Source organism: Chlamydotis macqueenii, chromosome 10 (genome assembly GCF_036417535.1).
Source record: "Chlamydotis macqueenii isolate bChlMac1 chromosome 10, bChlMac1.mat, whole genome shotgun sequence".
In the NCBI taxonomy this organism is placed as follows: Eukaryota; Metazoa; Chordata; class Aves; order Otidiformes; family Otididae; genus Chlamydotis; species Chlamydotis macqueenii.
Genome location: NC_141565.1, coordinates 8,654,507 through 8,679,917, shown reverse-complemented (window position 1 = coordinate 8,679,917; position 25,411 = coordinate 8,654,507). Strand labels below are relative to the sequence as shown.

Here is a 25,411-nt window from a genome sequence, read left to right as displayed (position 1 = left end):
GTAAATTTTGCTACAACTGAAAAAAAAAAAATGGATAGAGATTGAAGAGCAAAATTAGAGCATAGGCCTTTCAAGGACATAGGGAAGAAAAGGGAGGGGGATTTGTTTTCAAACTCTTTTCTTTTAGTCTGTCTTTCCCAGAAAACCCAAATTTTCTTTACCAAACAAATGTTCTTATTCTGCTTTGTATTGTAAAAAAATAACCTTCATAGACTGCAAATCCCCTGAGGTTCACAGTACACTTGATTCCAGTGAGACATTTTGAGAATTCCACCTCCAAATTCAGGTCAGCTTGGGGTCCTGTCACATTATGCAACATAGAATAACTGTAGGAGGTTTTTCAGTACTGTTATTGCATACAGTATCATGCTTTCCACATTTGCAAATCATCTAGCATTGTTTTGAGCCCTTCATGAAAATGTGTTTGGTATTATCAGAAAAATAAAAGTTACAGACCCTACTAACGTGGCAAAACAACCAAGACAGGCAAAGGAGTCCAACAGCAAGGATGTTGCACTATTTCTTGGATCACATAACTGTGAGGCCAACACGAGTGAAACAAACAAAACCATAGATAGATCTGAAATACCCTCTTAAGAAGCAGGAGGTGTATGTTTCAGGACCAGGAGTTCTGCTAAGTACTCCATACCAAACCTCACAAGCCTGGCTCCTTTCACCCTTAACAAAAGTTCATAAAGACTGATTTTGAAAATGACGGCATGATAATTCCAAAACAAAAAGACTATATATTCCTAAAATATTTTATAGCCACTTCAAAAGTTTATTCAAAACATTATGGAGCTGTATGTCCTAGATTTCCAAGAAACTAAGTTTTAAAGAAAAAGTATTAGAATTATAGGTTTATTGTTCTGTTGAATTAGAATTCAACCTTGTGTTTATTTGAAGAATAAAAAAAAAAAATCTCCTGCAAGACTAAATTATACTCAACAGTTTCTTGTTATACTGAAAAACTATGATTTCTATTATTAGAGAAACAAAAATAATATAAATCACTATGAAACTAATTTTCCATTTTCTATTTTTCTAATAATGATTGCATGAAATTATCTTTTTGAAAAACATTATACTATTGCAATGTATTTATGTTAAAGCATTGAAAAATAAAGAAATAACTCTTATTTGACATTCACTGACCTCATTTCCACAGTTCTAGTCTTCTGCCAAGCATTTCAATGTCACCAGCCTCAGAAAAAGGCTAAAAACCCTACTGACTTGATTGTTCTATAATCAGATACAATACAAATCCATAGAAATTAAGTCCAAACATGCCAGTAAATAATCCACAATTATGAATACAGCTTTGACAGTACAGCCATTTCTGTAAATAGTTTCTGGGCTGCACCAAAATTTAACATCTATGCATAGCTAGGTTTATGGTGGTTTGGTAAATGTTGCTATGAAGAAGAGAGTCATAAAATATAGATGAAAATTACAACTCTAGTCCTCTCTTTAAAAAGATTTCTATAAAGATGACAGAAAGGAAAGAAGTTAGCTCTTGTGAATATTAAAAAAAAAGAGAAAACACAGGAGCTGCAAAGGTCTCAGATTGGAATTAAGAAACAGCAGACCACACTGAACAATTATATATACATTCCAAACATCTTCGTAATACAATGGCCCCACCCTTTGAAGATTTTACACATTTTCTAAAATATGTAACTGGTTATTCATGTAAATCACTGAATAATTTCTGATGCATTGTCTAGCAATCTTGGTTTTAAAATGAGAATCACTGACACAGAAAAAATTGAAATATGCTCAACTTTTAAAATGGTTAATTAAGTCATATCTGTCTGCATCTGATCTCTGAATTTTGTGTTGAAGATAACAAAATAAATCCATACTCATAGAAATATTCTTACATTTTCACTGTAAGAGTGATGGATTAAACACTGGAGCACACTGAGCACACTGCCCAGAGAGTTTGTAGAGATGTTCAAAACTGAATTGGATGGAGTCCTGGGAAACCTTGCTCCAGCTAATCCCAGTTGAGCACATGGATGGACTAGATGATCTACAGGAGATCTCTTCCAGACTCAGTTATTCTGCAAGTCTGTGATTGTGATTCTTTTATTTGGATAAACTAAATGTTTTCTCCTTCTAATGAATACAAAATATTTACAGGAAATATTGTATTTAAATGACCCAGAGTGATTACGTTAAAAGCAAAGTTTGGTTGTAAGCTGAAGTAATAAATAATTAATATTTTTTAATGAGTTATGTTAATTTTACAAATAAGCCACATGACTAAAGATTGAATTAGCAGAACTGATTCATGACATCAGACAGTCCGTGAACATTCCACATACCACGAACAAAATTTGGCCTCATGCATGTGTGTTTAAAGAGAGTTAATTCTATTTTCTTTATTACATCAATAAAGTAAAACTTGTTAGCGCAAAATAGATGTCCATGGTTAATTTTGTTTATATATGCAAACATATATTCTGTATAAACATTACTATATTTAGCTTTCCCTACAGAAATTACTGATATAACTACTCTCTTATCTGTTATATAGTAGGTCTTTTCTTCTTAATAAATGTACATTCATGCATGGAATTGGGATATTTTTCTAAACATATACAACTCCAAACAAAACTAATGGTTTTAAGATACACATCCTGCAACACTAAGTGACAACATTAACATTAAAATCTGCCTAGTCTTTTTTATCTCATATAGAAAACACTGAAATTAAATTTCTAAGAGTTCTAAAGTTTATAGAATTTTAGAAATGGAATTCTAAAAATTCTTTAAAAAACAATAAGGGATCATCAGCATTAGAGTGCTACCAACAGCAGTTATTAAGAACAGTCTTTTCAAAATTTATGGCTGTTTGATTGATGGAAGTTTTACGTTTTGAGGGTGACCTTTGAGTTACGGAGGCAGTCAGTTCAATTGCACTTCAACTGTGGACAACATGAACAAGAGAACTAAACATGCAGGGAATATTTTCATACCACCATAAATAAATATAATGCTTGTTCTATTGGAAACACATAGACTTACCCTGCATAAAGTGGAAGAATATTTATTTTAGTGGCTGGTGGTTTTGATAGTCCTTATTGTATCTCACATAGGATCTGTGCACTGACTTCAAATATCTACGAGTTCCAGCTCTAAAGTTGTTGCAAATATTCCAGGTTACAAACACACAAAGGGTCTAAAGCTAACTAATATCTTCTGTAATAGCGCTGAACATGAGCTCTACAATTGACTCGAAGAGGACAGATAAACAGATGAGCACCAGCAGTGAAGAGCTATCCTTCAGGACGATTTCCTATGCTTATGTAAACCTGGTGCCTGTATTTTAGCGGTTACAAACACTTGGACTGCATAGTTATTCTAACAGTGAATGACTTATTAGTACGGTTTTTTAAATTAATACAGTGCTCAAAATGTTCCCATCTCCGAGCTAATTGCTATATCTAGGGGCACAGGTCCCCAAATGTTTCTGGCCCTGAAAATTATCAGAAACTTCCAAACTGCTTAAATACAAACTATTATAATATCTGAAGTTGTAATACAATTTAAATAATGTGACTAGTGATAATTCTCATATTTCTGTTAATATAGTTAATTTAAATATTAGTGAGATAGTAGATTTTGAGTTTGTTTTGGTTTGCTTTAATCAATGATAGTGCTCAGTCAGTCTGTCCCTCTATATTACCAGTACAGAAGTGAACATAACAGTGCAAATCATCTGGAAGTAGTATTCTAACTTGTTGCTACTAAAAAGATGTATAGATATGTCCAGACATGTTACCTTTCAATGACGATGATATTTTACACTGCACACCAAGTTAACCTGAAAATAATGAAAATAAATCTATATCTTTATTACATTGATTTTATATATATATTTTGTAGTTGTTGTTTTTACTGATTTCTGGTATAGCCATGATGATATTAGAGAAAAAAAAGCCAATGTTTTCTGCTGCCTCCAAAATCGTTTTCCTTACACTGTCCACTAGGGTTTTTTGCTTGTTTGTTTTAAACTACTGTTTGGTTATGCTTTCACACAAGTAATAGGGATGTAGTATGATTTTAATAAACTACAAGAACTTTCTGTGTCTTGAATTTGTCCTCTTTTCTTTTATTGGTCTAAGATCAAGACTGATTTAAACTTACATTATACCACCAGATCAGAGTTTAGTACAAAAGTGAGAATATGAGCTGAACTACAGTAAAGTATCAAATGTAAGTAAAATTTTGAGGATAGAGGAAAATAGTATATTAATATTTTTCTCTACTTTTACTGTGCTTGCTTTTAGCATTAGTTGACTTTCTAAAGCACCACAAACAGTTTAGAAAGCTCACAATTTAAATAACTTATTTTTTTTTTTATGCAAAAGTTGAAAAATTATTGGAATCTGTGGATACCAAACAGGTACAGGTAGGTAAGTGGACTAAGGACTGGGTGTGGATTGTCAAATGATAACAATTCTTTATCCCTTTTGTAGGATCAGAATTGTTCAACTCCAATTTATAAGGAAATTTGTGTTGAAGATAACAGATAATTATTATTTAAATAATAGCCCTATGAAAAAGCTTTAGAAAATAACCAGGGAAGCTATAACAGAGTGCAGAAGTGAACTAAGGCAGAAACTAAGAAACAGCTTCTGATTATACCTCTAAAGTCTGGTAAAAAAAAAACCAAAACAAACCCCTCACACTACACTCCAGTTAACCATGTACTGTTCAACCTTAAGAGCACTGAAGAGGTTTCACACTGTATAAGAAAACAATAATACAATGTCCATTTTGTCTACACACATAAGAGAACTTAAAACAATACATCTATATTCTAGAGAATAAGCATTTTTTTTTTCCCAGCCTTGCTCTCACTCATAATATCAAAAGGAAAAGAAACATCTAAAACTGTACATAATACGATATGCAACATACTTATAAGATTATGGTCCTCAACGATGTAAAATGGCATCACATTATATGGTTAGGCTCTTTCTCCTTATATATCCTTAATACTCCTTAATATTTATTAGTACCACCTCTAGAAAAAACAGATAGGGTCATCTTGATTATTACTAATGTTAATTATTTCTAAATGAGACATTTAGAAAGACTGTTATGAAGATGATAGATAATAGGATGAGAGTCTTTCCCAGAGAAATAGTTCTAGTAAGAGAAAAATTACTGCATTGTAGTAAAACAATGGAGAGGTGGGCCCGTGCCAACCTCATGAAGTTCAACCAGGCCAAGTGCAAGGTCCTGCACCTGGGTCATGGCAATCCCAGGCACAAATACAGGCTGGGCAGAAAATGGATTGAGAACAGCCCTGAGGAGAAGGACTTGGGAGTGCTGGTGGATGAGAAGCTCAACATGAGCAGGCAATGTGCCCTTGCGGCCCAGAAGGCCAACCGCACCCTGGGCTGCATCAAGAGGAGCGTGGCCAGCAGGTCGAGGGAGGTGATTCTCCCCCTCTACTCTGCCCTGGTGAGACCCCACCTGGAGTACTGTGTCCAGTTCTGGAGCCCCCAGCACAAGAACGACATGGACCAGTTGGAGAAGGTGCAGAGGAGGGCCACGAAGATGATAAAAGGGCTGGAGCACCTCTCTTATGAGGACAGGCTGAGAGAGTTGGGGCTGTTCAGCCTGCAGAAGAGGAGGCTCCGGGGAGACGTGATAGCGGCCTTCCAGTACCTCAAGGGGGCCTACAAGAAAGATGGGGAAAGGCTGTTTAGTAGGGCCTGTTGCAATAGGACGAGAGGTAATGGTTTTAAAATAGAGGGGGGTAGATTTAGATTGGAAATTCGGAAAAAATTTTTTACGATGCGAGTTATAGAACACTGGCACAGGTTGCCCAGAAAGGTGGTGGAGGCCCCATCCCTGGAAACATTCAAGGCCAGGCTGGATGAGGCTCTGAGCAACGTGATCTAGTCAGGGATGTCCCTGCTCCTTGCAGGGGGGTTGGACTAGATGACCTTTGAAGGTCCCTTCCAACCCTAACCATTCTATGATTCTATGAAAACAAGCGTGGGGTGGGGGGGGGAGGAAATCATACTTGTATTTAAAAAAGAAAAAAAAAAAAGAAAAAAAACCAAAAACAAGGTCTTTGCAAAGACTTGTTCTGAATTACTGGGAGAGGAAGAGAGGGAAGGGAGGAAGAGAAGGAAGGAAAAAAAGTATCAGCCTCAGAAGATAGGTGCATATACACACTCTCATTCATTTATTCATCTGTTCTCACAGAAATGTCCTTTCACATTTGGAAAAAGGGCAAATTCTTTGACAGTCCTTCTAGAAATTAAAAATAATATCTTAACCATAAATCCTCTTAGGAGCTAGACACACATCCTCTTTCTCCCACAATGAAATCCACAGTGGCCTCAAAGGAAAACCAAAGAGCATTACCCAACACCTATCAGAGTCAATGAGAATCTTGCAATGAGTTCAGTGGGGTTTTGATCTTGCTCTGTATTAAATGTTACTTGCTCTACGTATCAATGTAAGACCAACATCTAAAGATAACCACTTTCTGAGGAAGGATGAGAGTGTATTTGACTTAATGAATGCCTAAAGCAAGCCAGAGTTTCTTCTAAAACAGATTACCTAATTGAGTTTGTGATTTTTAGCATTTTACTCTGATTGTATTAAATGGCATTGCACTTCTAAAACAGATGTGTTTTTCTATAGTCTATTTTGTAATCCTCTAACATGCTTTAAAAAGGGAAAGACTGTAAGAATGTGTATAGTTGAATTATCCCAAACCACTCTTCTCTCCACCATTTTTTCACAGAATACCATTTCTTCTGCATGTCCAGAGCGCTGCTCTGCCAGAAGTGGTGGAGGCTGTAGCCAGGCTCTGCTTCCAGTTCCCTTACTCTCTGCTCTCCTCTCCCTTACTCTCACATCAATACATGAATTTTAGGGGTACAACTCAGAAATCTCAGAATCCTTTCTCCCTTGCTGTAGCTAGTGTTCACAATGTAACAAGAGTGAAGGAATGTACCATGATGAAAGGTTTTTAGTCTCTAGCTTTGAAGGTTTATATTAAGCACACTTCATACCAGACATTCAGTTTAACCTTGTAGAATGTGCATTTAATATGGAAGAAGCTCTTTTGCTGACACTTACTCTATGACCTGTAAACAGCATCATTTCAAGATCAGTATAGTTTGGACTGTGACCACAAAACACACAATGGAGAAAGAAATTGTGAATTACTTGATGTCTACCGGTTTCCTGTAGCAGTAAACATTTTCTTATTTGTAGGGGACTTACTCTTCCTGTTTCTTATTTACTTAGAAACAAGTCCTTCCAAAAACACTTTGAAATCAACTAGTTGATTCTGGAAGTCTGTTGCAAAGACTGAAAACACTACAGGTCTCTAAATGCTGGAACTAATTGTCTTTTAGAATTAAAATATTGAATGTTTTTATAGAGGGAACAATCTGCTTTGTTAGTTACCTAATACATTCACAATAACTATTATCTTTTATTCTTTTTTTCCCTATTTATTACTTCCAAATGAGCAAAACTCTTGTACAAATTATATATTTAGCTAGCACAAAATACCTTGAAGGTTAGGTCAGTAACCAATGGCCCAGAACTGCTCTGAATGTAGCAGTGTGCTCGAGGGCACGATGAGATAGATACAATACGCTCATAAGATTATTGGAGCTGATAAACAATAGAGGAGGTATTTTAAAGGAAGAAAGAAGGCACAACAGTGTTAGCACAATTTCATTTGCTGAGAAGAAGAAATTCACAGATATAGTAATAGATCAAGGGCACTAGAAAGTAACAGGAAAAGCAGCTTATGCACAGCCACCAAATGAAAAGCTTCAAACGGTTTTTCAAAGGGCATCACCTTTTCTCTTGTTTATCAATTTGCCTCTGAAAGGGCAAAACACCAATGGATCCATCTTAAGGCATATCTGCAAAAGTTCAGAGGAAGCATAAAGAAGAAGGAGGAACAAATTGTGTGCGAATATACTGCATAAAAGTTACAGTCAGAAACCCAGGGACTGAGCTCAGGTACTGTTTTGCTTTTTGAGGGAAGGACGCACACTCCCTAAAGCCAGAAAACACATCTCTGTAGAAACTGTCCAGGCTTTGTATAAACATTTGAGAATCAAATGTCTAATGTGTATTTTGGAAATAAGTTAACAACATACTAAAATACTACGCTTGCAGTAGCAAGGTGGCCATCCTGTGTCTCTAAACTAGAAACGTGTGTTTCAGGTTCACGCACATAAGCAAAGCAACTGATTTTCTTAGCTAACAGAGATGTACAAGATCAGAGGGCAAGTTTAAGTCTAATTGTTACAAGCATTATTTTAAAAAGATATGATAAAACAAAATATTTTTTAAAAAAAAAGCTTAGAAAATGCTCCACCATTTAATGTTGTCAAATTTCTTAGTTGGATAAATTCCTAATCTAACAATACATTCTTTCTCTTTTCTATAATAATTTTATATCAGTTTGTGGGTATGTTGGTACCACAGATCTGGCTAGCATCGCCACTGTAAGTGATGAAATGGCATAATCAATGCTACTTCTTGTTTGTTAGCTCTGTTTCGAGGAACGGGTTCTGTCTTCATACCCTGCTAATAAGTGTAGCTAATGTATCCCACCATTCAAGTTTTACATCAAGATTTTATAACCACATTTTCTCAAAAAAGCCATGGAGCATTTTATGGACTCTTCACAGTGCAAGTTGAATTCATCAGGGTCTACAAAGACCCACTCACTCTGTAAGAAAGGGCTGTATTTTTCTAGCTTTTTTATTTTGGAAGAAGCTTTCTGTTATTACTTCGCACAACTTGAAACTTCAAAGCTTCCTAAAAGCCAATTTGACCTGATGCCCAATAGCTAAGGATCTGATATGTTGAAAGATCACGAATTGGAGAGCCTTTCTAGATGATCCACATTAGTTTCAAATATGCAGTTTCTCATTATTTAATACAATGCTTGTGAAATCTAGTTCAAGGAATGTTTTTGGCCTGAGGCAAATTTTTTCATCACCTTCTGCTCTTTTCCCCTTATTGCATTATCCAGCAGGTCAAGAAAATGTTACCCCTACTTCATACCTTCCCTATAAGAACTCACAAGGAAAGATCTCAACATTCTTTCAGCTATGTCAGAGCTAGAATTGTTTGTAGACATTGAAGTCATTTTTAGGCATGCTAAAATGTAGTAAGTCCCATTATCTTATAGTAGGCCACACAGCAAAAATTTTGTGAACATCATAAACTTGATTATTGCAAAATCAGTTTTCACTGTATCTCTATTTTCTAAAACTAAAGTGTAAACCCAAAAGAGCAAGGTAAATCAGAGAAGAAAAATTAAACTTTTCTTTCCTATAAAGATAACTTACAGTTTCACTGTAACTCTTGAAATTTTGAGGCTTTAAGACTTTAGTCCAAGAAAGAAAATGTTAGAATTATTCCATCAATCAACATAAATACAATCCAAGTCCCTTAAACTGAAGTTTAACACAATGACTGTGTCTTCTGTTTTACATGAGTGCAAATCCAGGTACATAAATGAAGACACTACTGATTCATCGTAGAGTAAATTTAAGAAGAATAATAATCAACAAATGTAACCCATATGGAATGCAAGTATACAGCTGACTTAGGTAGTTTACTTTTTTTTTGACAGTTTTCTGGAATAAACTTAACAATATTGAAAACTGAGGCTTTTATTATTATTATTATATAAAGGTTATTAGCTGCAACAGAACAAAAAAGACATTAGAAAGCTCTGTAAGTTGTACCGTTCCTTGGTATTAGTATGCTCTTTCTAATATATTTTCTCTTTTACTACTTATGTGCCACGACATAAACACTATCGTTAAAAAAAAAACAAACACCCACACAAAATCATGTTCTGTGAAAGAAGGCGTTAAAGGCAATGGCCCCGTAGGCTCCTCCTGTCAACCCTCAGTATAAAATTCTTAGGAATTTTAATGGTTTACCTAGAACTAGGCAATGTAAACTAATATTTAGGGTGATTACATTTTCCTCCCCCAAAATCTGACATCAATGCAGGTGAAATGGCTCTTTTGAATTCCAGAGAAAACACTTGTAAGTGTTCCAACCTTTCCTCTGCTGACACTGATGTTGCTGAAAATCATGCATTTACTAACTGGTTAGATCATCTTTCAACTGATCATTAAGGGAAACGCTTGCTGGGAAATATCTGATCTGACGAAATACAATGGGGTGGACATAAATCATATACCTTGCTGTCAAGCAGCAAGAACATCAGTAGGAAACATTCTATTATTCCTTGTAGAACTAAGTGTATTTCTGAATAATGTATCCAGAAATTACTAACCTCAAATAGCAGTCATAATGACTGTGATAAACCTGAACTTTAACGTGTCTACTGTATTGTGTGCATGACTGAGTTGTATGTGAAAATCTCCTGATTGTACTAAAAGGAGAGCTATAAATAACCAACAATTGCAATATCTGCAGAATAACAGACAAAAGGGAAGATTATTTCCCTTCATTCTCTCTTATTCTTTTCTCTTTTGCACTGAATTCTGCCACTGCAGCAAAGCTCGAATGGCACCAATAATTTAATAGGCCTTTCTTATTATTTCAGATTTTTACTCCAGCAGTGCAGATAAAGTATATTTCATCTTCCCTGCCCTCTTTCTCATAGAAAGTCAGAATGACAGACATGAGATCAAAGGATGGGATTTAGTATATTATACTAAATTCATTGCTTTCCTACATTATCATTTACCCTAAAAAATCGGTTCTGTGAAAACTAAAGACAAAAACAGAGAGAAAAAAGATAATATATGTGACAAAATAGCTACCATTTCCTTATAATTAACTCAATTTCACTCAGAATGGAGGCAATGAGATCAAAGACAGACAAACAGTTATCGGCTGTGAGTGCCTTTAAGTAGTTATTTTCACTAAGAATAGACATCTCCTCCTAAATGTTGGACTCACCGTAGCATATAGAGATCTAGAAAAAAATTCTCCCTCTAGTTAGTGACTTGTCACCTTTTGATTTTGTTTCTCTGTCACAACAAAACCAGAAAATTCCCTGTGAAACAAGCTGGAAATTAAAAGCATTTTCTGTCCCCTCACCTAAAGGCACTGTATGTCACTGGCAGATCACAGCTGGAAACGGTCCCAAGCTGCTCTATCTCTAGTGTGCAGGTGCCTGCAAATAAGACCAAGAGCCTCTTGGCACGAATATGCCTGTTAATCAATTTCAACAGCAGAGCAATTCTCTGTAATTTGTATATAGTAACTGGTGGGAGAACATCCAGCAGGCAAAACCTACGGACATTTGTAATTCTATGGACTCCTTTTCATATACATCAGTTTTCATATAAGAATAAACAGTAATTCAGTGCAAAGCAATCATGTCCCAAGAGACACTGTTTATAGCAAAAGCAGCAAAGAAAAGCTTAAGAATTCACAACAAAGTCCTAATATAATATCATTGCACTTGACAGCTCTCTAAAACAGCAAAGTGTGTTCGTTCAGCATTCAAACCTTACTGAATTTTCTGATTTCCAACATTTAGTCACAGAATGTGCTTTGTGACTGTAACCACTTTGAAACACTGTTAGAGCTGAAAATACTGGATTGTCCTAATACTTCCATTAAATTGAGTTTAATCAAAGACAATCAAGGACTCCATGATCCTTAAGACCTGGACAAAGAACACTAGTGTGGGAACACTGTAGAAGTGGACATCAAAATTTGAAACACTTGAACATGCATCTGTGTATGTTTTCACATAACCCCCTTCATATTTGAGATCTCATAGACCGATAATTGCTTACTGCATTGACCTATACTGTCTTACTGTGTCCTTACACTCTCTGCCCTTTCTAAGCAACCAGTAATTCTTATCTGTTACTTCGAACGGAAATTATATGAGGAAGGTATCATTATTTAATCCTGTCATCATATATCATCTACTGCAGTAGGACTTCAGTGGGTTATTAAAATTTGCAAGTCTTAATAATAATATGAGCAATGGTCAATAACAAAACTGGAGTTGAAGTCAGTGATGTGAAGAAAGGGAAAATCCACATTAAAATGGTCAGTACAGCCCAAAACCAAGAGTGACCTTAGAAAACAATAAAAGACAGTGTGGTTAGTCACAGCATTTTGTAGGAAAGGAAAAGGAAACAAAAGAGCATTACATCATACGAGAACAAGCTGATATGGTTTTTGGGAAACTGGGTTATTTTTTGAAAAATATCATGATCAAATATGACAAAGTTTGCAAAAACAAAGTAATGTAGTTTAAACCTCAGGATGTGTAAATGAAGAGGTGGAAGAATGTTAGATAGATGTCAAAGCACTTAAACATGGTAAAACCTCCCTGTTCTCATTTGAAACGTAAATTAAAACCGAAAAGTAACTACCACTAAAATATTCCTTTAACTATAAAATTCTGAGAGTATTTCAAAATGAGATGAGTTTATACTCTGTTTAAAGCAATGTTTCTGCAGGAACTACTCTGATTTTAAATTAGATATTTAATCCCTCTGTGCTCCAGTGATGAAAGGTGAAGAGAGACTAGTTCAAACTGCAGTTACCCTATCAGATGAAATACTAGAAAAGAGAATCAATATACAGATAAAAGCCAAGATGTAACATTGCTCTGATTTTCCTTCTACGGTTTAACTTAATGCTTGTCTTAGTTGCACCACACTGGGAGCAGAGCTGCTTAAGACCTCGCTTTGCTGTGGCATTACAGCTGCTTGCTGATGTCCCAGGAAGAAGATAAAAATAAGTTCTATATCAAAGCCTTCAAGTGCAAAGAACTGTAAAATGCATTTAAAGAAACCGACTGTATATCTCAAAATTTGAAAAAGTACAATTTGCATTTTGCATTTCTCATGTAAATGTACACTAGGAAAAATAATTATAATAGTAATCCGTTTCAATGGAAATAAAATACTGTAATATTTATAGTCTGTGCCAGAGTTATAATGACTGTGGGGCGAGAAGTGAAGTGTCTCAGCACGTTCCACATGTTTTTAACACTGTTTCTAAAGGCTCTGGAGGCTATTAAATTTAATGAACCCATCTGCTATGAAATAGAGGTCCAAACATAATCAGTTTTCTCAGTGCCATATAATACAGATGGCATTCCATGTTCCACATCCCCAGCAGGAAATTTTATGTTCCTCTTTAAGTGCAGGACTTTTGTTTTTGTTTTTGATGTTTTAAACATCTTTTTGATGTATCACATATAGCATTTTATAGTGTAAATACCATATACAGCAATACACATGAAAAGTGTTAATTCGTTAAAATAAATATTGCTATTTCCTTACAACATTTTTTTCTCGTGACTTTGACAACTAGCAATTAGCTGTCTGCAGTAATATTATTTGCTTAATGCAATCACTGAAAACTGCCCTAATAGCGCAAGTTCCACCACTAGCAGTGGAGTAAAGCAAAAATGTAATTTATCAAAGTAGTTTGCCTCAAAAGCTGAAAGGCAGACACACACATACAAACATGTGCATAGATGCTACCTACGCTTATGCACGTCCTTATTTGCACATGCTGTGTTTGCATGGAACAATGCACAAATCATTCTTATTTAAAGTATCTGTACTCCCACTAGGTCATTACGGACTTAATTTTCCTTTCCATGTTCCAATTTTCATTTCAGAGGTCTCAGTTTGTGTGTTTTATTGGGACACATTGCACCATGACTCTTGTACTGGTGTGCGAGCAAGGGCTCTCTGCTCAAATTTAAGCGGTGCTGCATTCCTTGCACTGATTAGCACCCTGCTGCCTAACATAAGTAAATCAGATGTGCCTTTTCTAACAAAACAGAACAACATCCATTGTTATTTTGAGCTGCATCTGAAAGATAATGATAATGCATTAATTCTATTCAGTTGAGAGGTTTATTCATTTACTATCTTGAACACTCATTACATTTTGACAGTTGACACAGATCTCATTGAATTTGAAACAGTTAATGTTGTTAATGGTAATTCATTTATTCTAGATCCAGCAGTAAAACAAACAGATTAGAACTGTTTAGGAGAAAATGAGAATACTTAATTATGGCAACTGAAACTTTGGGCCACAGAAATCATGAAAGTCATGGCTCAAAGGTTTGTTTTGGGTTGTTTTTTGGTTTTGTTTTTTTTTTTTTTTTTTTTAATTGGACTGCCAATGAAGATTTCCACAGACAGCCTGCTAATCATCAGCATAAAGGGATGTTGCACCTACATATTTATATGTGCATAATCTTTTTTTATTGTATGTACAAGTAGCTGCATTGATCATCATTGTTAATGTTTCAAGTACTGTCCCAGACCTATAAGATCCCAGTGCAAATAGAGCCAACCATAATTGCTGGACCAGATGGTCTGCAACTTCAAACTGCAATCATGCTCTTATAGAAGGTTTGAAAAAGATGAAATGGTCAGAGCTGTTATATTTTTCCAGGAAAATTAATCCAGACTGAAGCACTGATAAGAAGACATTCCCTGGGCTACTTCCTAGTTTTCTCCCATATCAGAGTCTTCAAAAGACCACTGCAGATTTGTAGGAGACAAAGCAGAGCTTGAAGAACCTTATTTTAAGAGCAAATCTACCTGATGGAAGGCCTGATATCTATGCATGGGATTTTCCTTCCCTAACCCAATTCACTCAAATGTCAAAGCAAGAAAAGGAAATTCTCATGGGAACCTCAGAGTCAGTTAGTGGTGATGACATTATCTGATAAAGAATTGTAAATTATTAGAGATTAAGAGATGTTGGCCACAAAGGAAGGGAAAGGGCGTGTAACCAAGTCCAAAGTGTGACTGGGAAAAAAGCAACACATTTCTAGTTTTTAAAACATTTTTTTTAAATTGCAAAATTTACTGCCTGTGTGTAAATTTTCTTTTCACAGCTGCTGATTAATGACATTTCCTCACATTCAGTTCTGCAGTGATTACCAATATTTACTTGCTGTAGACATACATGAGCGTTCTGAACACTCTGATGCATTTTAATGCATACCAGGACCGCAATCTAGAAGTTGGTTTTGAAATAGAGGCCCAGGGAACGTTTTACTGTGATCAAAATGCTAATTACACTCACTTACTATAATAGCACAGTTAACTTGTGCCACCAAAAGTATTTGAAGATCTCTCTGGGAATAGAAGCTAGTGGAAATGGGGTACTATTTAATTTTTGTTACTTCATAAAAGCTCTTCTGTGCATTGAACACAAGGAAAACTATGTGAATGGAAGAAGCACTAAACAGCATTTTTATACCTCACCAGAAACTCCTGGATGGAAAAAATGCCAGTATAATAGCTTTCAGTCTGTAGAACTTTCTGTTATATCTCTGTACCTTACACACAGGACTTCACGTATACAGTTTCCCTTGCTTCTCTGGAACTTGCTCAGAATTCATCCTTTGACAAAGAACTGTATCCTAGAATCTAAATTTCCATACTTTTAACATTTGGATTCTTATGTGACAGCTATCTGAGAAGCATGAGCTTTCTATACTTCCTACTGAATTTCCACAAAGAACCTGAACCAGAGTAAAATTATGCCTACATAGTACTTGGTATTTTTTTAAGTAAGAAGATGAATAAATTGAAATTGTTTAATCATATATGCAATAACATAATTGTAATTGCATTTTAGAAATACTAAGTCTAAACTTTAGCTCAGTGGAGCTCCTCAATTACTGCCTCTGTAAGGGGAAATAAGGTTCTTGGACAGGTTGCCTTACTAGTGTAGTATCAGTCTCTCTGTCAGAAAATATTTCCAAAAAAAATTCCCTATTTCAAAAAAAAAAAAAAAAGAAAGAAAAGAGGGATATATAGATAGATATATATATATAGATAGACAGATAGATATAGTTTAACAGCAATTGTAGAACTGAACTAAAATCCCTAATTTAATGTATGTCTATGAGAAGGTGGGGATAGTACAAATTAAAAATCAACATATAGTAATTTAACACTGAAGAAAAGTAAAAGAGCAGCATGATGGGTAATGACTCAAAAGACATTTTTTATAAATGAACTCTTGAATTCTGAAGCACTGGACAGTCATCTCAAAATATTAAATGAAATAATAATTTGCTCTTTTATGTAAAGGAAACCTCCAACCGGAAACTGAACAGAGCCAACATGGTAATGTATGCCTGAATCACAGCTTGAAACTAATAGCCTAAAGGACATGAACTCAATGGTACATTAGATCCAGAGAATATATTCAGGTACACTCATGAGAAACAAATTTCACCAGGAAGAGTCAACAAAGGTCCAAGTAGGTGAAATTATACCGCCCAATAAAAAATTCTCAATTGCAAGCTTTTAATCAGTGGGAAGTCAGTGCCCAGTCCAGTCTTTTTATTTCCTGCAGCAAAAAGTAATGTTTCTCCATATTCTAGATGTTACTATAAGAACAAGTTAAGTGCTTCTGTGCTTTATAGATGATTACCCATAATCCCAAGAAACTACCTCTATGCATTACTTTACTTGAATATTCTGATACCCAAGCAATTTTTCTTTTTCCCCCAATATATTCACTTGCATTGACTTGCTATAGACACACATATGCTTAAAATAAATCATTGATCACTTTAAAGTCGTTCCCTTCCTGAAATACCCTCATACTTTCAGAATTCTTTTCTACTCTGGAAGCTTTCTATTAGAAATCCAACTCTGTTTTTAAGCATCTGTTATGGTATTTTATTTTCTGAAGCATTACATACTTGTAAGGCCTTAGTGATGTTGAAGCAGCCATATCAGATCCAAATGTAACCTACTTTTGAGGTAGAAAAGTTATGTTAAGACTGGTTGGAGTGCTGTCCAGAGCACTGTACACGTGTCTGCACCATCCAGACATGGGCACATCTACAACTATCCAAGATAGCCCTTACAGCACCTCTAGGCTGTACAGCTGAACACGTAGCAAGACAACCTCTTCTCCTAGTAGACTCCACAACCAAGAATCATCTGCCTGTCCCCTCATTCTTGACAGCCCAAACACCCTTTCCCATAGAACTGCACAGATCCAACAAAGCTTACTCGCTTCCAGTGTGTATCAAACTGCTGACTCAAGAAGTACAAATGAAAAAGAGACTAAGCCTAGGGAAAAGTGTGGAATTTGGGATCAGAGGACTCTGAATCAGAAGACTAGACACTGGCTGGCATATATCACATACTTCAATCCCAACATTTTAGTCTAAAGGTGTTGATAGCACATAAGCTACTAGCCTATTACATGACGACCACTCCAACTACTGTGAGGCTGACTTTAGAAGTAGCCCAAGACAAGCCTGTAAATACTATTTCTCAAGTGAATGACTAAACCAAGTACAATGAGGAATCAGTCCAGTTTTCCACAGATCTAAGTTCAAATGATTTCAGAAATCTGTTTTCTCTGAGAGTCAGTGACACCTCTTAAGATTACATCACTCCTATGTCAAAAGATCTTCTTCTTGAAAGAAATGAAGCTTTGAGTCACTGATAACAATGTTTCCAATATAAAATCCTGGGTTTAAGGGAAGAAACACAAAGAATTGTCTGATGAAGGGTAACTAAAACTGACCCTAGGAGCTGGCTGGTTACCTCTTCAAAAAGGCAGGAAACACTGGAGAGAGAATGAAGTCTAGGGGCAGAAAAAAGGAAGCCAGCTCAGCTGCCTGCAAAGCAAGGAGTCACCCAGAGAGGCCTAGTTTCTGTTGCTTTATAGTCTCCTCAGCTGTCAGAGGAGTGATCCTGACAATGTCAAAGGCAACACAGACCTGACATACATATAGTTCTTCCGTGTTACGTTTTCTGCATACGAAACCTTGGCAGGGATTTCCAGTTCTGGAAATGCCATACTTTTTTCTAACAGTAAGTGAAGCACCTCAGAGCATCAATGCTAGGCTGAAAAGGCAGCTGTATGAACATTTTGCAGGCATCCTCTTACAGGAAAGGTGAACAGATGCAGGAATTAGATGCCTTGTTTTAGTAGCAAAATTCTTCTGGGAATATTCCTAAATAGTATCAAACACTTAAATGATCTAACTTCTGGCTTTCACAGATGACTCTGTCCTGGACAAATACTGGATGAGAACAAGCCGGGGCATCAGGGGAAATGTTTTGTATCCTAAGACTGTTCCTGTCCCACTTCTTTCTGTCTGGATCCTAGTAAGGTTGCTTGCTCAGAAACAGCCCAGCTGGCAAATGAGCTCTGGTATCTGGTGAGAAGGGAATGGGGAAGTATACTCCATGCTTTTAGGGCACAGTGACACTGATTACAACCATGGATGTATAGCAGTGAGAACATAGCCATGGCTGTTCTGACACAGCTGGATGATAAGAACTTTTAAGCTGTGTGGAAACACACTACTATTCCTAACCTGGCAAGGTCCACGTAGCAGCCATGGAGGAGCAGGGACACAAACTGAAAAAGTTACGGGATGGAGAGGATTATTTAGATGGCATTTCTAATGCCAAGACCCTAGAGATGGCCAGGAAATCTGTCTCTGAAAACATCACTCAGGCAGCTTTCGCTGAGGCTGAAGCACATCTGGTTTGTTACAAGGTTCCTTTCATTGCTATTACCAGAGTTTTTTATGACTAGCCTAATTTATCCTGTTCCTTTGTCTATGAGGTTTTCTTGAAAGGAGGAGGACGAAGGAGGGAGAAGAAAGGAGAAAACTAGTTTGCAACTAAGCAGATCATGGTATCCTATTTTTAAATCTTTTCTTACAGCTTCCAACCCATTAGGGCCCTGAGTGGAGTTTTCAGACACTTAAAAATATGTGTGTGCATGTGAGCATGTACACGTGTATACGTGTGCGTGTGTATATATACACATACATATGTGTATGTATAGTGACATTAATTAGCCTTAGTCAAGAGAGTGAGAAAAGACGAGAAAGAGAAGAACCTGGAAGTATTTTATTTTGATTGCAGTAAACCAGCTTTTGTTTGGATTTAAACAGTTCCTTTATTCAAGAATGTAAAGGCTCCACTGTTTTTTATTTTCTTTTCTCAAGATTCCCTCTCTATGCTCCCTCTAGTGTTCTTAAAATCACTTGCATTTACTCATTCCCGCTGTAGTCATTTAGTATTTCACACAAGATTAAGTTGTTAATTTTCCTTAGCCTTTCCACAACCTACAAAATAATCACTGAAAGTTAGACTGACTTTTCTGAATATTTTTCTCCCTGCAATGATTGAAGAAATACAGATTAACAGACAAAAGAGAGAGCAAAGTGTAAAATTAATTCTGAAATAGGATTTTGTACTGTGTTGGTAGGTAAAGGGGAGGACTTTGTTTTGAGAAAGGAGGAAGATTTTGTTAGCAACACTTTTAATGCAAGATTCACAGGCAAAGGACAAGGAGGAGAGTTGCACTAAACCATCACTTATGTGGATCTCTTCCTGCTGCTCCCTCTAGCAAATACACAAACTCTGTTCAACGTATACACACACTGATTACTTCAAGTATAAAAAACCAAGAAGTGAATAAGAACTAGGTTTTCCTAGTCATCTTCCATTCATAGGAAGATGAAGGGACAACGGTAACAGGTAGTTTGCTTGGCCCATCCTTATGTTTCAAGAAAGAAAGAGAACAAAGGGAAGACTGGATTGATATGTTCTTTTAAAAAAAGGAACCAGAGATAAGTAAATTCCCTCTGAAGCAGTATCTCCAACAACTGTTTGTTTCTCCTTCATAACTGAAGTTTCAGTATTTATTTTACATTACTCTGCCCATGGCCACAAGTGAAGAATAGAAAATGAAGCAGAATTCTACATCCCAGGGTGGGAAGCTTTCCTAGAATATTTTTGTACTGGTTTAAAACTAAACCTTCTGTAAGCATTAAAGACTCAAAACAAACCAATCAAACAAAAAAATCCCAAATACCAAAGTGAAGCTGATGAGATTCTCTTACCTTGCTCCATCTTCATGGAAGTAAAACTTTAAAACAGCTTTGCCACAACTCCTATCACAACAGATCCTGCTGAAGAATTTCTCCCCATCTTTCTTCTAAGTCCCCTTTAGGTACTGGAAGACCGCTATAAGGTCTCCCCAGAGCATTCTCTTCTCCAGGCTGAAGACATATCATTTGATACTGACATATTCATTTACATGTTTTAAATCATATAGAGAAAGTGGTTACTCAGTCTAATCCATTTCTGTTCAACGTCCATTTTTTATTAATAGAAGAAATGTACATTTGGAGGGCATAAATTTTAAAATTATGCTTAGTCATGTTTGCTTCACTATTTTCTATGTAATTTGCAATGTATATCTGCTAAAGTTCAGTAATCTTGAATTATTTACTTGCAACATAAAGACAGCAAGTCCAGATTCTTACACTGAATTGACACATTCCAGCAACAGAAATCAAATGCATAACTAGTGTTTCTACCACAACAGTTTTGCTCCCAATTCCTCATTACATGCAGTAAGTCTATATTAAATGCTTTATCATGCAGACTTACAGTGCTGTCAATATATGCTTCAGTCCATACGACATCGTGCTCTTGGTCAATAACCTTTGGTCGGCTAAGAACATGGAGATACTCCATGACATTCTCTTGAACATCAGCCAAGGTAGAGATCTGAGTAAAAAACCCTGTGAAAATACAAAATTCCAAGTTATAAACCTGATAGAACAAATTAAGGAAGACTGCAACAAGGAGTATAATGTAGTTTATATCTGTAATGTTTTCTGCTTGTTTCTTTCCGAAGAAGAAACACAAAAAAGGAATGTTTCATAAGAAGCGGCATCAAACAGTAATAACTGGTGAAAACAGAAGTCTGTGAAACCTTTGGCTGATCTTGAAGGACCGAGTTCCCAATATTGCTACGAACCACTGCACTGCCTGTCCTAAATTCTCCATTTCCAGAAAACTGTTGTTGTTTAATGGTTAAAGAACTTTGGGTGTGGTTTTTTTTTTTTTTCCTAAAAAAAAAAAAAAATGCTGCATACTTTAGGAGTTAGAACCAGTGTTAACTTAATCTAACAATGTCTCATCCAGTTTGTCCAGTTTCAAGAAACATTATAGATTAGAACTACAGTAAAAAAATAGTAGTTGCATACGCTCCGCAATGCTCATCCCTACAGAGTGCGACTAGACATTAGATAATAGCAATACGTTATTTACAAACGGCAGGTCACAGAAAAGGCAGACTACAACTAGAATTGCTTGGCTTAGTGATCACAGCTTTGTTAATCCTTTAAAACATCCCCCACAACCTGACAGCACTGAGAACAGCAGAGGCCACAGCTATTTGAACTGTCACCACTTCCTTTTTAGTGCTTAGACGTCAAGTATCTTTATACATCACAAACTTGGCATCTGGGACCCACATCATGCAGAAGTGATGAAGGACTGTCAGATTTCAAGGCTATAATTTCATCAGGCCTTCTTTAAATGCATCACTTCCCCTTCATACACTTTCTTTTTCTTTAATGAGAAAAGACCAACATGAAATTTTTGTGAAAGAGGTCTTGCTACAATTTTAGTCTTTTGACAAGATCACAGCTTCTGTGGAGCTAGAATACTAAGCTTCAGCAGAAAACATTACAGCTGCAAAGAATTTCTGAGCTCTGTTTATTGTAGACAGGGCAGGTTTTGCCAGGATAGCAAGGGAGCTCTGTAGTCTGAGTGTGAGAACTTTCTGATTCAATACACCTGCCAGTAATTCGTGCAGTACAAAATTGGTGTTTCCACGTACATTTCACCAATGTATGAATGAAGACACAGTGTAAGAACAGACTTTTTAACAGAGATCTATAAAATGAAACAAGTCATAGCAGTAGCTTAATGCATATTTTCAACTTTATAAGATGTGATCTCAGGGGCAGGTTTCATTTGTAATTTCTGGGAAGAGTTCCTTTCTTGCATTGCAGATTTTGTCTGTTTAATCTCCTTACAAATACCGTTTGTGCTTTTATAGCTCACATCGGAAAAATCTACAATGATTTTAGTGTCCATAACTCATGCAATATGAACAGTTACTTATCTTCTATCTAGAGATCAAAGGTATCCCGTGGATTTAAAAACCTTACTCTTCCTATACCAAGGTTTAAGCACCAGATAAAGATATCCTCTGAAGTTCTCGAGCACAGCTGCTAGGCCATGTAAGCAACAGCAACAAACTGGTGCTTACATTTTTGCATTCTAACACCTGCTTCTCGGCTCACTGGGGTGTGAATTATGCCACCTTAGAGCCCCTTACAGTCAGTGCTACCTTTTCTTCCTCCCAAGTAGGAAAAAATTCATTAAATAAATGGGTAAGATGGTTAAAGACAGACACTTATGCTTTGCAAGCAGGCTGCCCTTCCGTATTACACTGTCCTTGAAATGTTTTCGGATGGCTTGTTCTCTCTAAAATGTCCACCATTAGACTCATAACTTTCACAATGCCTCCAATGGATCTTCACGTGGAGTGCAGCATTTCTCATTTTCTGGACACTGTGCAAAGTAGATGCAATATTCTTGCAACTAATAAAATACCAGAATTTTAAAATCCTCTTTGGGTAGGGACTAAGGAGGGAACTCATTGTTTCCCTGCAGCTGTAAAACTCCCATGGAGAACGCCACGGCCCCCCGGCCCAGAGGCCTCTCAGGCAGGTGAGCAGTGTCTGTTAACTGGCTGCCTGCCACCCCCACTAGAGCCCACAGTGCGCGAGGTGCTGGGGTCAGGCTCATAATGGGAATGGATGGGACTGGGGCTTCCTGTGCGCGCCTCTCCTCCGCTCATACAATGGTCTATAAACTGCTACAGCTGGGGCACGACTGGCCTCAGGGCTGATCTCTCCTCTGCTGGCAGTTAAGAGAGCCGTGATCAGCCCTCCGGTATGCAAAGCCTTGCTCTCTACACTGCTTTCCCAGCCTCTGCTGCTTTGTTCTGGTGAATCCGCTCCTTTCTCCATGTCACAATATTCCAACCACAGTGATGATCCATAATAAAAATTTAAAAAAACAATAATAATTAAAACAAAGGCTGTCAAATTACTAATGCAATAGAGAATTTTACTAAAAAAAAAATGTTTAATCCCATCTGTTTTCTTAGTAAGTAATGCATTAACTCCCATCTTTACCTTTACAACTTTTTGCTGGAAGTGACTTCTGAGGGAAAGGTGGTGCCTGCTTATTTTACGATCTTTACACACAGTAAGCTCTAGAAAACTTTTACCTTTGTTCATTTCAGAATCATAGAAAATCTTTATTATTTTCCTTTATGTGCAATTACTTATGATACAGAAGAGTAAATCACTGCAAACTTCACAAACCGCTCTAAAGGGACTTTGGGGTTCTTGAATATTTTAATGTATTTAAAATGGTTTGGTGTTTTGCTTCATTAAGCCAACTCCCTCTAGATATGCCCTACTTATACATAAAAATGTAACAGAAAAACATGCTTGGGGTTTTTCAAGGTTTCACCACCAGAATCTAGAAGTTTTGCAAGGTGGTATGAATTTCCCCCGTGACCCATTCTGAAGGAAAGGACTGCTGTCCACAGCCCAGTCAGCTGGAAACTCTGCAAACAGCCTTCATCTATGTTGTGCATCCAAGGGGAAAATCACTGCAAGGAAAATTGATTTTAGGGTCATTGACCCTCAGTGACAACAACATACTTTGGCCCACCCATGCAAGCAGTAAACTGCAGCCTGGCTATTCAGCCAATCTTTAGATCAGCTTTACTACACTCCTCATCTGTCGTGCCGTAATCCTTCATTTCACCAAAAGAAAATGGACAAGCTGTAGCTGAAAAAAAAGTAAAAAAAAAAAAAGATCTAAATCCATACTGTATGACATAATGACTTATGCTGTTTCCAATTTTGATTTTCAAAGCTATAAAAAAGTATTTTATTACTGATCAGAGGTAGAAGATTTTTGCATTGTAAGCTATCAGAGAGCAGGTATTGTAACTATTAAACTAAGATAAAAAATACAGAAGAAACAGTCATTAAGCTGTGTAGCTGATTCATATGATTAAGATTCTGACTCAAGGCAACATGGCTCTGAAAAGAACAAAGTAGTCCTGAAGAATGACAAAGGTGACCACTTTCCCCCCTCTGGGAATAGGGAAGACATGGACCAGATGATCTGCAAAGGCAGTCTCTATTGCCTGGTCCTAATTTCTGAGTTGCTGTACTTAGATGTTTATGAATCTGTAGAGCTGGGCTAAAAAGCGAAAAGATTTTGTTGATTAAATTGTCTTCAAAAAGATGCTTCAAAGGATTCTTATACTATTATCTAAACTAAATTATGGTGTAATATTAGCTGATTAAGACAAGACTTCAAACTGAGTAATTTCCATCAGCTGTACATAACAGTAGTTAAAGAAATAATGACTAAATGGATAGCACCTGATGCAATTCATCATAATGTAATGTGGCACAAAAGAAAAGAGTATTTTTTTTTCTAAGAGGAAAGGAAAAAGGAAAACCTAAAGATTAATTAGGGTTTTTTTTTTTTTTTTTTTTTCTGAATCATTCTGACTTACATTAGTCAATCCTTTTACTGTAGCATCTCAGTATCTTACATGTTTTAATGCTCCTTCCTAAAAGAATATAAAACTGTTTTTTCAATTACACTGTCAATTCCTCAAGGGCCAGGATGTCTGGTGTTTTACATACCGTGCCTAACTCAACAGGACTTGTACCCAGTGTTCTTAGGAATCAAACTAAGTCTGAGTAATAACAGCTATAACGGAACTAATGCTTTGAAATTAAAGTTTGGTCTCTGAACAAAATATTAAGAACACATAGTTTAAAAGCTTCATACATATTTTAAGAAAAAAATACATTTCAAATTGGGTTTTTGCTCTTTTAATTGTATGCTACAAGATAAATAAGTCTTTTCCTTTCCTGGAAATAAAACAACCCATCCTCTCCGATTAGTTGTCGGTGACACTATAAAAGGGTTGGATATTCAGGAAGGCTTAGTAATGGAGTTTGAAAACCAAGCTTCCACAGCTGAAGGTTAACTAACCTTTGTTAGCACAGGCCATCCACTTCAGGTTATCAGCAAAAGCAGCTTCTCTTCCAATCAGATACGTAAATATACGAACCTGAAAGTACAATGCAAAAGATCAAGTCAGTTAATACCGCATTTAAAACTGACACAGTGGAACTTCCGATACAGATGCGTAACTGACAGGGATAGACGCTTTTTAAGGAAGTATGACTGGTTAAGCAGCACACTAGGTCAAAAAAAAAAAAAAAATCTCTGCCAATGTCTTCATGACAAAATGTAATTTTTGTTTTATGTAACAAAATGGCTGATCTCTTTGGATGTTTTTAATATCTGACATTTAACTAAAGTTATGGTTAAATGTTTAAAGCGTAAGCGAGAATAAACTAAAACCATTGGGGTACAAGGAGAAACTGCATTTCAGACAAATCTTTTGTGCATTTATTAATTCAGAAAATTCA

General features: G+C 36.4%; 1 protein-coding gene across 1 annotated transcript in view; it reads right to left on the bottom strand.

Annotated features, from left to right (window-relative positions):
- Positions 1–25,411, bottom strand: part of CACNA2D3 (calcium voltage-gated channel auxiliary subunit alpha2delta 3) — a 432,124-nt gene that overhangs the window by 129,153 nt on the left and 277,560 nt on the right. Inside the window, exons 13-14 of the mRNA XM_086755496.1 lie at positions 24,969–25,047; positions 20,463–20,596 (exon numbers count right to left, since the gene is read on the bottom strand). Coding sequence (XP_086611622.1) covers positions 20,463–20,596; positions 24,969–25,047 — 213 coding nt within the window. The remainder of the gene's footprint in view (positions 1–20,462; positions 20,597–24,968; positions 25,048–25,411) is intronic.